The following is a 14,991-nucleotide window of genomic DNA, read 5'->3' as shown; positions in this document are numbered from 1 at the left end:
GTGCACAGACATTTTGAGGGGCAGGTGCTCAAGTAAATTATACTTTTTTTTGTTTACTTGGTCTGCTCTTTTTTCTCTCTACACCAGGGGTCGGCAACAGGCGGCCCGCGGGCCGAAATTGGCCCCCCAGAAATAATATCTGGCCCGTGAGATAATTTTGAAAAAAAAAAAAAAAAAAAAAAAAAATTTTTTTTTTTTGAATTTTTTTTTGTTTAATTCGGTTTAATTATGTTAATGTTCACATTGTTGGTGCCATCAGTCACATATTAGTAAAGATACAGTATGAATGATTTACTGAAAAGTGTTATAAAAAAAGTATTAAAAATTAATGTTAAAATAATTATAAATACTTATTTCATAGAACCTGAACCCACTTTTGAAATCATGCACTCATAAACACGATGCATTTTAAAGGATTTATAACATTTTATAGCTAGATTAGAGGAAAATGGAGAAGAAAAAAAAAATCATTTTTGGTTGGATTTAGGTTGTGACGTCAGCTAACCAAAATCCAACGTTGGACCAACGTCAACTTCCAACGTTGTATCAACGTATTAATTTGACGTCAATTGACGTTGATATTTGGTTGGTTTTAGGTTGTGTTGGTAACTGACCAATAACCAACGTCTATTCAACGTAATATCCCAACGTCATGTTGACGTCGAATACTGACATGCTGTTGTCGGATTCTTGACCAAACCTCAGTGTCTGCCCAACGTTATTATGACAACGTCCACACAACGTTGCAGTCTAACATCATTAGACGTTGATATTTGGTTGGTTTTAGGTTGTGTTGGTAACTGACCAATAACCAACGTCTATTCAACGTAATATCCCAACGTCATGTTGACGTCGAATACTGACATGCTGTTGTCGGATTCTTGACCAAACCTCAATGTCTGCCCAACGTTTTTATGACAACGTCCACACAACGTTGCAGTCTAACATCATTAGACGTTGATATTTGGTTGGTTTTAGTTTGTGTTGGTAACTGACCAATAACCAACGTCTTTTCAACGTAATATCACAACGTCATGTTGACGTCGAATACTGACATGCTGTTGTCGGATTCTTGACCAAACCTCAATGTCTGCCCAACGTTATTATGACAAACGTCCACACAACGTTGCAGTCTAACATCATCAGACGTTGATATTTGGTTGGTTTTAGGTTGTGTTGGTAACTGACCAATAACCAACGTCTATTCAACGTAATATCCCAACGTCATGTTGACGTCGAATACTGACATGCTGTTGTCGGATTCTTGCCCAAACCTCAATGTCTGCCCAACGTTATTATGACAATGTCCACACAACGTTGCAGTCTAACATCATCAGACGTTGATATTTGGTTGGTTTTAGGTTGTGTTGGTAACTGACCAATAACCAACGTCTATTCAACGTAATATCCCAACGTCATGTTGACGTCGAATACTGACATGCTGTTGTCGGATTCTTGACCAAACCTCAGTGTCTGCCCAACGTTATTATGACAACGTCCACACAACGTTGCAGTCTAACATCATTAGACGTTGATATTTGGTTGGTTTTAGGTTGTGTTGGTAACTGACCAATAACCAACGTCTATTCAACGTAATATCCCAACGTCATGTTGACGTCGAATACTGACATGCTGTTGTCGGATTCTTGACCAAACCTCAATGTCTGCCCAACGTTATTATGACAAACGTCCACACAACGTTGCAGTCTAACATCATCAGACGTTGATATTTGGTTGGTTTTAGGTTGTGTTGGTAACTGACCAATAACCAACGTCTATTCAACGTAATATCCCAACGTCATGTTGACGTCGAATACTGACATGCTGTTGTCGGATTCTTGACCAAACCTCAATGTCTGCCCAACGTTATTATGACAACGTCCACACAATGTTGCAGTCTAACATCATCAGACGTTGATATTTGGTTGCTTTTAGGTTGTGTTGGTAACTAACCAATAACCAACGTCTGTTCAACGTATTATCCCAACGTCATGTTGACGTCGAATACTGACATGCTGTTGTCGGATTCTTGACCAAACCTAAATGTCTGCCCAACGTTATTATGAGAACGTCCACACAACGTTGCAGTCTAACATCATCAGACGTTGATATTTGGTTGGTTTTAGGTTGTGTTGGTAACTAACCAATAACCAACGTCTGTCCAACGTATTATCTCAACGTCAGTTTGACGTTGAATACTGACATGCTGTTGTCGGATATTTGACCAAACCTCAATGTCTGCCCAATGTTATTATGATAACATCCACACAACGTTGCAGTCTAACATCATCAGACGTAGATATTTGGTTGGTTTTAGGTTGTGTTGGTAACTAACCATTAACTAACGTTTGTTCAACGTATTATCCCAACGTCAGGTTGACGTCGAATACTGACATGCTTTTGTCAGATTTTTGACCAAACCTCAGTGTCTGCCCAACGTTATTATGACAACGTTCACACAACGTTGCAGTCTAACATCATTAGACGTTGATATTTGGTTGGTTTTAGGTTGTGTTGGTAACTGACCAATAATCAACGTCTATTCAACGTATTATGCCAACGTCGTGTTGATGTAGAATACTGACATGCTATTGTCGGGTATTGTGACCACACCCAATGTCTGCTAAACTTCATAATGAAAAGATCTCCTCAACATTCAAACCTCATTAGATGTAGATATTTTGCTGGGTTAATGTGGCTGTTACTTAAACAAAATCCAACATAGTCTGGCTGTAGAATATGGACAATAAGTACTGAAGGTTCTGACATAGAGTAATGATCTAGCATCTGTTTAACCTGCAATAGTCCAACCAGAGCAATTGGTAGCTGTTTCATCTGTGGTTCAACTATATTCTTCCAGATGAGCTACAGGGCCACCCCATGGCCCAGAAAGGTGTTTGTGCAGTTCTATAACCCTCAGCCTTTTCCAGATAACTGAATTTGACTTTCAGACAAATACCATCAAGTTGCTCCTGGGGCACATGCCAGCATCCCACCTATAGTGAACCTGTGGCTGTATATGAGACTGATTAGCTACAGGTTTCTTTGCCAGTGTGGATTTAGAGCCAAGGCAACATGGTTAAGGCCAGTTATACCTTTTCCCTTCCGCTTTAGCAGATGTTAGTTGTCGGTGATCAGCCAGCTGCATCTTAAAGGAATGCGACCGACAGTGAGGTAGGTAGACAGCCATGTCAACTCTTTATCGTCAATAATTTGCCCTTAGTTTGCTTCAGGAGACCTTCCTTAGTTCCAGAGGGCAAATTCAGTTTCAGCTTATGGCTGCTCAAATGTTTTATGTTGAGCGCTTGGGGTGGGTGGACTGTAGGGTCCACCCCTACAGTGTCTTGCTCAGGACACTTCGCCCCGTCCAGGGCCTTTGAGGCAAACCGGGGACCTTCTGATTATCTAACCAGTAACCTATGCTGCCCTAAATAATAAACCCATATGAAAAGAAATGCATCAATACATTACAATGCATAGACACCGGCCTACCTCAAAACCAGGGTCTTCCTTAGTTGTGACATATGGAGCAAGAGTGTGTGACTGTGACACCGTTTATCATCCACACCACTATGTATGTACTACTGGGTGGACGGAAGGGCGGACAGATGGACAGACAGACAGACAGACAGACACTTTTTTTGTTACCCTTTCAGCCTAAATGCATGACTGTACCTCATGCTGTTTACATTTCTGACTAATAAAGTAATCAATCAATCACAAAAAGTAAAATAATTGTTTGCCCTGATATGTAGTGGAGTAAAATAATAAAGTATCAAAAGATAGAAACACACAAGTGAATTTAAAAAATACAATGCTAAGTACAGTACTTGAGTAAATGTACTGATTTTCACCATTGTTCATGTTTCATAGCTGTTGCAGTTCTTTATTTTTGCATTATATTAATTGCTAATCAAATAAATGATTGAGGGAAATATTTAACTTTTTGCATTAGGCCTACAGCATAATGCCATATGACACATACAATGTAAACTGACATTTAACATAATAACATTGGGCAGACATTGAGGTTTGGTCAAATATCCGACAACAGCATATCAGTATTTGACGTCAACCTGACGTTGGGATAATACGTTGAACAGACGTTGGTTATTGATTAGTTACCAACACAACCTAAAACCAACCAAATATCTACGTCTAATGATGTTAGACTGCAACGTTGTATGGATGTTGTCATAATAATACATTTCAAACTGGATTGTCAAATGTCTCCTCAAATCACTGAGCAGTATAGCAACGTTCTGCTCTTTCATTGGACGAATCATTGGACTTGTGGGTGGGACCACAGTTGTATAACACCAGACTGGGCGGGGCAACAGTAACTGCTGCAGGAGCCTGCAGTTTGAATTTGGAGGGAGAGAAGACAGGAAGAGATACTTGTTTGTGCATGGAGATGTTTTTTTGACCATCCCAGGACTTCTAGAATCACAATCTTTTGCACAGGTGAGTTCATAATTAATTTCCTTCTAACTTGAAATGAAATATTTGACTGTTTGTTTTTAAAATAAAGTTCTACATTCTGTTTATGACCGAGTGAGGTGATTTCTTCATATTGCAAATCAGTCATGCTTTGTTGTTTTCTTTTTCTTTTCCTTTTCTTTGCATGTTTTTGAAACTGGCAGCATTGTTTGAGTAAATCCTTTGCCCAAAATGGTTACAGTACCTGCCTTTTGTGGCAAAACAGTGGGAACTAGAAAGAGGCTATACTGCATTAACTAGATGGACTGATCCCCATTGCTTTGTGTTGGTGGCTTGGTGCTGCTGAGTTAAACATGCAGCTTTTAAAGCTAATGTCTTATTTTAGGTGAAGTTCTGTTGTTCATGCATGATTCATGTTTTCAGTTGGGAATGTGTGTTATTGAAGGGTAAAAGCTCACATGCCTCACAGCCTGATTTTTGTGTGAGACAGTGCTGTGTAACTAAAAATCAGGCATAAGGGTTGGTTGCATTTGAATAGCCTTGTGTAGCCTTTATCATAGTTTTGATTATATTAGCTTGTAAGACATTATTTTCAGTCTAATATTGGCCAAGCCTAACAGTAAAGCCCATCTAAAAAAAATAAACATAATAGAGGAATGTAAACACTATGTTGAAGATTGATTGGTAAGTAACCAATCCCCAACGTCTGTTCAATGTATCATGCTGACGTCATATTGACATAGAATACTGACATGCTGTTGTCAGGTATTGTAACCAAAAACCAACGTCTGCTTAACGTCATTATGCTGACGTTCACACAATGTCAAATTCTAACATCATTAAGCGTTGTTTTTTTGTTGGATTTAAGTTGTGTTGGTAAGTAACCAATACCCAACGTCTGTTCAACATATCATGCTAACGTCATATTAACATAGAATACTGACATGCTGTTGTCGGGTATTGTAACCAAAACCCAACATCTGCTTAACGTCGTTATGCTAACGTCCACACAATGTTAAGTTCTAACATCATTAAATGTTGATTTTTGTTGGTTTTAAGTTGTGTTGGTAAGTAACCAATGCCCAACATCTGTTCAACGTATCATGCTAACGTCAAATTGACAAAGAATACCGACATTCTGTTGTCGGGTATTGAGACCAAAGCCCAATGTCTTCTTAACGTTATGACGTTAACGTCTACACAACGTTAAATTCTAACGCCATTAGACGTTGATATTTTGTTGGTTTTAATTTGTGCTGTTAAGCAACTATAATACAACGTTTTCTCAAAGTTTTTTTCATTTCTGAGGAATGTAAACACTATATTGAAGATCTATTGGTAAGCCATCTTAAGTTGAAATATTGAAGTAAGTCCTGTACAGTTGAATGGCCCAAACAGAGTGAAGAACAGTTAGTATTTTGCCATAACCGATACTTGATATACAGTAGCTGATAATGAAGTAGGTGTACTGTAGGTTTGATAGCTGTCGTTTTCGACGCTGTTCCAGCCCATATTGAATTTAAATGTCCACAGATGTTTCGGAAGGCAGAGGTAGCCTATCTAATCTGTTTTTTGTGTGTGTGTGTGTGTGTGTGTGTGTGTGTGTGTGTGTGTGTGTGTGTGTGTGTGTGTGCGTGTGCGTGTGCGTGTGCTACTTCAGCTTCCAAACACCTGTGATCAAGACTTGGTGAGCCTCCACCAAGTCCGAAGTAAGTATAATATCAGGGCGTTAATTTGAGGGGTAATATGCTTTAAATTGGTTGTAATTTAAAAATATATATTGAATTAGATGATTCAGGTTTCCCACGGTAGTGACTTTCCTGGAACATTTTGAATTGAGTTATAAATTCCCACAGGGCTTTGGGCACCCTGATGATAGTTTTTTGACACAGTTAAACATAACAGGCACAGATAAACTAGTAAACATTAGTCTACAGTCAGCAGTGTAATCTAAAAGCAGTCTTATAGCGTTAATATTGAAAGGGTAGGGATGTGAAGTTTCACTCAACCAACGATTCGATATAATTCACCATACTGGGTTCACAATACAATTTCTTCTTGGGTTTTCTCTGAAGTAGTTGTGCCACGGCATGAGGCCATTGTGAGAAGTCTCTATCTTGCGTCAAGTATATTTTTCATTCATAATGTGTTGTGTATTTCTTATTTTCATGCTAGATGTGGTACATCAAGAGGTGGAAGGTCCTCTCAAGTAGAATACATCGGGTAAGTACCTCCACACTGAACTTCACTATTATTTGACAATAAAGCAACATAATTTTGATTTAAAACAAGTTTGATTTTTCACCGCTATTAAAGGCATCAGGTTAACGGCTATAAAAATGAGGCATCATATACAGTATATGAATAGTTTTGATGCGATAGCATCAATATATTCTAAAGAAGTATTTGTATAATTTATTCGTCATGTCCCTGGTGTTTAAAGACCTTAAGAGGTGTAACGATAGAATAATATCTTAGCTGTCCACTTAATATGGCATTTTCCTTCCTGTGACTTTTACCATACTCTCAGGTTGTCATGGTTGGAGACACAGGAGGTAATTCATTGGATGATGCACCCAGAAGAATGATGCCGTTCCTCATGTCACATGAATTGACACTCCAGTACAACCTTTGTTGACATCATGGCAAGAATAAGTCCCCGGGGCCTGTGTCTTTTTGACGTTGCATATGGTAAGTTAAACATTTTAATTGCCCGATGTAACTTGACCTTTCCGTTATCTTTCAAATTCAAAAAGGAGTGCTACAAAATGTTGATTATTTTTATATACGTTGGCAGTTATGCCTAAGTTCAAGAGTTTGGAATCACTGTGAAAATTAAGTAAGTACAGCCAAGACACTGATGATAATGATAAATGTAATAATAATAATAATAATAATAATAATAATAATAATAATAATAATAATAAGGGTAATAATAATAATAATAATAATAATAATAATAATAATAACAATAATAATGGTAATAGTAATAATAATAAGGGTAATAATAATAATAATAATAACTTATATTCTTCAACATTTCTGTTCATTAAATAATCCACCAAGTGCAGCAATATCTTTAAAGACCTTAGGCATTCTAGATGTCATATTCTCTAGATATCCAGGTCAAATTTCACCCCATATTTTCAGTAGAATTTGCCGTACTTTGAGACTGGTTTGTATAAAACTTCTCATGAACCTTACGGTATAGCTGTTCCCAACATAGGATTTAGATCAAGCAATTGTGATGGCCCTTCCATCAGAGACAGTACTCATATCTGCAAACTCAGTTAATTTCAAAATCATAATTTCTCACTGATTCCAAACTTTTGAACAGATATCTGTCAGTCAATAAAGATGTTTCATAATGTAAAAATCAAGTTAGAGTTATTAAAATAGCTTATTCCTGTCATTTATCTTTAGGGGAACTAAAGAAGAATGCAACCCTCAACAAATTAAACAGAATGATGCAGAGAAGACTCTCCAAGTGATTTACGGGAGCTCAGTGTTATTTCTCTCTCTTTTTAACGTTTTTGCCCTTGGTGCATATGTTATAGACATGCCTCAAAGAATGCACTTCATTGTTTTTATTGATTTGTACTGTTTAGTTATTTTAAAGTTTCACAAATGGAATCATTTTCCTACAAAGGCACTTTGGGCTCTGAACCTATTCACCAAACCTGTAACTGTTTGGACAACAATATGACTTGTAATTTCTGTTTGTTTATACTACCTATTCAAATGTGCCAATTACAAGTTTAAAAAATATATAATAATGTTGTTTTATTAAACTTTGTCAAATAATATTGTCTGATATTGTATTTTCACCTTGGTAAAACTTGACACTGAAACAAGATGTAATTTGTTGTTGTTTGTCTGACATCGTGATGATGAGATATCGACGTCAAAATGACGTCTGGAAGATGTCCTGTTCCCACCGCCCACTCAGTGGGCACAGGAGACGTTATTTTAACGTTGATATCTTGTTGTGACAAGATATCTACGTGACAAGGTAACTCTGGAGGTTGACGTCCTGCTAATGTTGGATTGACATTTTATTCTCAACTAAAATACAACGTGATTACAACGTTAGAAATATGTCATATTTTGATTGTACTCTAACGTTGAGCCAATGTTGTACTATGACGTCAACCCGATATAAATTTTCAGCTAAAATACAACTTGTCAGTTTATGACGTCAGACAAACGTTAGGTTATGACGTCAGACAAACTTTCATTTACAACTAAAATACAACTTGTATCCAACGTTGGGAGTCTAACCTTTAATCAACGTCTACATAACATCAGAGATTGACGTTAAATCAACGTTAGTTTAAGATGTCAAACCAACGTCAGTTTATGACGTCAGACAAACGTTAGGTTATGACGTCAGACAAACTTTCATTTGCAACTAAAATACAACTTGTATCCAACGTTGGGAGTCTAACCTTTAATCAACGTCTACATAACATCAGAGATTGACGTTAAATCAACGTTAGTTTAAGATGTCAAACCAACGTCAGTTTATGACGTCAGACAAACGTTAGGTTATGACGTCAGACAAACTTTCATTTACAACTAAAATACAACTTGTATCCAACGTTGGGAGTCTAACCTTTAATCAACGTCTACATAACATCAGAGATTGACGTTAAACCAACGTCAGGTTATGACGTCAGACAAACTTTCATTTACAACAAAAATACAACTGGTATCCAACGTTGGGAGTCCAACCTTTAATCAACGTCTACATAACATCAGAGATTGACGTTACATCAATGTTAGTTTAGGATGTCAAACCAACGTCAGGTTATGACGTCTAAACAACGTTGGGTTATGACGTCTAACCAACGTTGGGTTATGACGTCAGACAAACTTTCATTTACAACCAAAATCCAACGGTCATCCAACGTTGGAGTACAACGTTGGGACAACGTTGTACTGACGTCGCGTGTCAGCTGGGTTGGTCTCACGCAGGGTCGGTCTCTGCGTGAGACCACGCTTCGCGCGCGGGCGCGTGTTGTGCACGTACATGCACGCGCGCGGAATGTCTGGGAGTGATATTGGCCCTAGGCTTATCTCAGTTGCCTACCCCTGCTCTACACCTATACCTCTTTGCCAAAAATAGCCGATCTACTGTGAGCTTGTAGATCTGCTATTTTTGGCTAAAGTTCTCCTCAGAAAAGGGATGCTAGGTTTCGAGTGGTTATGGTAAAAAAAAAAATCATATCACATAAAGATTTGGCGGACCCCCTGTAGTAACTCTGAGGACCCCCTAGGGGTCCCAGACCCCCTGTTGAAGACCTAAACTGAAAAAGAAAAAAAAATGTTTTTTTTCCCTTTTTTCAAAAGGGCACTTCTGGTCAAGAGGGCAAAGGGCAGGTGCTCTAGCACCACCTAGAGCCTATCTGTGCACGTCCCTGACACAAATCAATCGTCTGTCTCTCTCTCTCTCTCTCTCTCTCTCTCTCTCTCTCTCCTATATCTTCCACACCCCCAGACTCTCCTGCGAGAGCTCCAGGGCCACCGGGGCAGGATAGAGGACGTTCTGGAGAGGGCGGGCATCATCGCCTCCATCCGGAGCCCCGAGGCGGACCACGCGCGGGCGGGTCAGAGCCAGCTGGGCCAGCTCTGGGCCCTGCTCTGGGCCGAGACGGAGAGGAGGCAGGTGGTGCTGGACGCCATGTACCAGTCCCAGCAGTACTACTTTGACACGGCCGAGGTGGAGGCCTGGCTCAGCGAGCAGGAGCTGCACATGATGAACGAGGAGAAGGGGAAGGTACGGGTGGAGACAAAGGGCTTAGGATGGACATGGCAATATCAGTGGTGGAAAGAAACTAAGTACATTTACTTAAGTACAATTTTGAGGTATTTGTACTTTACTTGAGTATTTCCAATTTCCAATACTTTTACTTCTACTTCACTACATCTCAGAGGCAAATATTCTACTTTTACTCCACTACAATTATTTGAAAACTTTAGTTACTAGTTACTTCTCAGATATAAACTATGATATAATGAAACATACATTAACCACTTTGGCCCTATTTTATACCTAGGCTATTTTCAAATATTTAGTACTTTTACTTTTGGTACTTTAAGTAAAAAAAATTGCCAATACTTTTGTACTTTTACTCAAGTACATTTTTAATTAATTCTGGACTTTTACTTGTAACTGAGTATTTCTATATTGCAGTGGTACTTACTTAAGTAAAGAATTTGAGTACTTTTTCCACCACTGCATGGCATGTACATTCAGTGTTGTGGGATTTTAATCCGATTTATGACCTTGGTTGTCATGTTTCCTGTCTCTGTACTCTACGCTGTCAGCAGAATCCTCCTGAAAGCTATTAAAAAAGAGAATGTATTCAGTGTGTTGTATGCTGGTATGAGGAATAGGGACGGGACTGGTGATTCATGCTGAATGCGGCTTCCACTTAGGCCACGTTTAGACGACAACGCTCAAAGTGCGCGTTGCGTTCTCACTTTTTGTTTTGCCTTTAGACGGTGACGCACCACTGATTGAAAACGCTGTAGTGTGCGCGGCTGATCTGTGGGTTGCCATGTCTGCTTATTATAAGCGACTTTGGGCTTGTTTTTCCTGTAAAGTTGCTTGTAAATATTGCTTGTTGCGTGTTGCGTTTTTTGGGGCTTGTTTTGTGTAGTGTAGGAATGTTTTTGATTTTTGATTTTTATTATTGTTTAAACAGTCCTCAAACATGTGCATGTCAAATTATTGTATTTATCGCAGAGCCCCATCTGAATTAATAAATATACATGGTGAAATAGCTCACTCACAGTGAGCTCACAGTGATATTCCAAATATTATTTCACTATTTCTTTTCAAGATCAGCTATTTTCAAATAGTCATTGTACTGTATAGGTTTAAAGTGCTAATGTTGCCTATAGTCGCCAATTTAGGGCTTGTTTTCATAGAACTGGCTGCTTATTTCTCTCACAACATCTGGCAACAACACATTTAGCCTTTTTCCTCCGTTTACATGGAGATGGGACGCGGAGCGTTGTCAAAGATTTCCACTCTGGAAGGTGGTTTTACTTGGTTGCGGATTCAAGCCCCGAAAACGCTGTTCCCATCTAAATGGACGGCACATCTGATACTGCCGTTTTGCCGTTTGCCGTTTTCTCTAGACACCGTTGTCGTGTAAAGGGGGCCTTAGAGTCATGTTAAAGTGTTTACACTTTGGGACCTTCCCATCCCTTTAACAGGATGAGCCCAGCACTCTGCAGCTGTTGAAGAAACACCTGATCCTGGAGCAGACCATAGAGGACTATGCAGAGACCATTGGCCTGCTGTCACAGCAATGTCGACAACTGCTGGAGATGGGACACCCAGACCGGTGAGGCTGTAGACCAGGGCTGTCAAACTGGTAGCCACATGAGACACATGAGAATGTGAATTCACGCAACCGGGAGGGTTTACCAGGCTATCAAACTGGCACACTGCGGCTAACAATCTTAGCCCAAATAGCATTGTTGTCTTTCACGTAGCCTACGACTGTAAGTTAACACAGATCATAAAAATGATGATTGATAGGCAGTCTTGTTCATACGCAGCGAAAATTCATAAAGTGAAACATTTTGTAGTTAGAGTAAAGACTGAGACACATGAGAACAGGTTGAAAGTAATGATAATAAATGAAAGCACACGTGGACCATGTTATACGCAACTGCACCGGCCAACATTTGCCCAATCAGGCCTGTGGCTGCAAAATTAGTTTGACACCTCTGCTATAGGCATAATTCATCGCTGTCTGGCAGAAACCAGCTAAATCCATTTTTCCCATAAATCAGGGCCATTGAACTCCCTTTACGTCTGTGTTGGTTGAAAAAATATTGAACCAATGAAAAGTATTAAAAAGCGCTTCTGACAAAACCAGCTAACTCCATTGGATCCTCAAACTTTCTGCTAAACCCACCAAAGGGGGGTGGAGTTACAGTAGCTGGTCTTGCTGACTCCAGGCTCCACCCCCTTTTGACCTCCAACCTCATTGTGAGCTTGGAGGTCCATTCAGCTGTTCTTATCAATGATGAACAAAACCTCCCAACTCCACTTTTTGTTTTGTTTTTGTCATATCCTGAAAAATAAACATTTTGGAGGTAGCTGGTTTCGGCCCGACAGCAGAGATATACACACTTATGCACACATGTACAATGTATGTACACTTGCACATACACATGCATATAAACAAGATTTAGTTGATCTTATCCTCCTTACTCTCTGTACATCCCTCCCTCTCTCTCTCTCTCTCTCTCTCTCTCTCTCTCTCTCTCTCTCTCTCTCTCTCTCTCTCTCTCTCTCTCTCTCTCTCTCCTGTCTCTCACTGTCTCTCTCTCTCTCTCTCTCTCCCCCCCCATAGCGAACACATCAGTAAGCGTCAGTCGCAGATCGACCGGCTGTACGTGTCCCTGAAGGACCTGGTGGAGGAGAGGAAGAGCCGCCTGGAGCAACAGTACTGGCTGTACCAGCTCAACAGGGAGGTGGATGAACTGGAGCAGTGGATCGCCCAGAGGGAAGTGGTTGCCAGCTCCACTGAACTGGGCCAAGACTTTGAACACGTAACGGTAAGTGGGTGGAAACTGAGAGACCGTAACAGATCGCCATCAGGTTTAATTAAAGGTAGGGTAAGGGATTTTCTTTGGTCAAAATAAGTGTTAAATAGCTCTATATTCTGATAGTACTCATTGCTATAGAATGTTTGTTCAGTAACAGGAGTCTCCATGTCTCTCCAGCTCTTTATTAAACAGAAAATGCATTTTCAGGTTGGGATACCAATTTTATCCAATCAGGATAGAGAACTCAGTCAGGATACAGTTTAAACAAGTGAAATTGGAAGTGATGACAGAAATTAGCAGACGAATTTGGAACTATTGAAATGAAGCTGATAAATGGGTACTCTCTCCCAAATTGGCTGAAATGTTGTCACCTATACCTGAAAATGTATGAAAATGTAATGGTAGCCGTGTTGACAACCCGTGCGCATTGGTTTCAAGTGGGTGTGCCTTCAGATCAGGAAGCAGGCCGCGCTTTACCCATTCAAATGTAGTGGGCGGGATTCACGTGTCCGTCCACCCTTCCCCCCTTGAAACTAACCAAAACTAATTTAACAATAGCGTCCTCGGAGCAGACAAAACCACGGAAAGATATTCACATTTTAACTTACTCTTTCATCATAGAAACAAGTGGGCTTATAACCAAAACCATCCATGTTCTCTGGGAGAAGTGGTGTTAGTGTTCCGTGTATAAATATTGTTAGTGGGAATGAAAACATAGTCGCACCAACCGGAAGTGATGCGCTGAAGGCAGACACAAACCCCGGTTTCCTTGCGCACTGGTGTTACATTTGCTTCCTGCCAGACCCAACAGACATAGAACAAACAGCAGAAGTCGCTGTTTTTCATTTTCAGTTGGGTCTGGCTACGCGAGACTACTTAAAAGGTTATAGAGCTTTAACTTTTTAAGATAAAGCTTTTAGTTTTAACCAAAAAATATCACTTACACTACCTTTAAGTCATCTAAAATTAGACCTTTTTTTCCTCAGACCAGTGAGAAATTGAATGTAGATAATCCTAATAGTTTGACATTGGAAAAGAAGATATTTTCATACAAATCAATATTTTGTCTCTCAGTTTCCACAATACGGCTTGCTGGCAATGTTAAAATGTTTACTTTAGTTTTTAGTTTTTTACCAGGGTGGCACACTGCTAACCAACTAATCGAGATTTAAGTTATTTTAACTTCAAGGTCCTGGACTTTTTCCCAAACAAGCTAAAGAACGTGTGACAAGTACCCCCCCATCATCCTCACCCTCCCTTACAAATCCCTTCATACCCTTGCAGCAGTGTTGATTTTGTCGACTAAAACTATGATGAAAAATGTTTGTCGACTACCTTTTTTCACTGACGAAAACTAAATAAAAACTAAATAAAAACTAAGCTATGATGACTAAAACTGAGACTAAATATATTGACAATTTCGTCAACAAATAAAAACTAGACTAAAATGTTAGTGAGGGAACTAGTGGAGAACGAGATCCAGTAGAACTAAAAGACAAGTCGTTTAATGTTTGGTTGCGCTCGGGTGTTGCGCTCTGAGGCTTCGTCCACACGTACACGGGTATTTTCATAAACGCAGATATTTCGTTTTCGTTTTTGAAAACCTCCGCGTCTACACGGCCCTGTTTAAAAAAATCTCTGTCCACACGACAACGGCTAAACGTTAAACGACCCATGCAAAAACTCCGTTTACCGTGTCCACACGGGAACACATAGCCGGAGTTTTTAAAAATCTACACTGTGGCAGGAGTTTTCCAAAAGATGCGTTTACATGGAGCAAAAACGCGTTTGCGTGTGGACGAACCCCCCAAAACGCATATAAAAAGCTACGTTTATGAAAATACCCGTGTACGTGTGGACGAAGCCTGAAAATAGCAGATCTACAAGCTGCAACCAAGTGCAAAATCAGGCATTACTACGCCATCAAGGCAACGCCAAAATACATTTTAGTCGACTAAATCAACTGTAGATTTAGTG

General features: G+C 39.6%; 1 protein-coding gene across 1 annotated transcript in view; it reads left to right on the top strand.

Annotated features, from left to right (window-relative positions):
- Positions 1-14,991, top strand: part of sptbn4b (spectrin, beta, non-erythrocytic 4b) — a 166,315-nt gene that overhangs the window by 126,390 nt on the left and 24,934 nt on the right. The window contains exons 29-31 of the mRNA XM_084065331.1: positions 9,941-10,219; positions 11,668-11,798; positions 12,819-13,023. Coding sequence (XP_083921457.1) covers positions 9,941-10,219; positions 11,668-11,798; positions 12,819-13,023 — 615 coding nt within the window. The remainder of the gene's footprint in view (positions 1-9,940; positions 10,220-11,667; positions 11,799-12,818; positions 13,024-14,991) is intronic.

The sequence above is a fragment of the Gymnoscopelus microlampas genome (genome assembly GCF_963454915.1).
Source record: "Gymnoscopelus microlampas genome assembly, chromosome: 8".
Lineage (NCBI taxonomy): Eukaryota > Metazoa > Chordata > Actinopteri > Myctophiformes > Myctophidae > Gymnoscopelus > Gymnoscopelus microlampas.
Note: the sequence above shows the minus strand (reverse complement) of the source record. Positions and strands in the feature narration are given on the sequence as shown.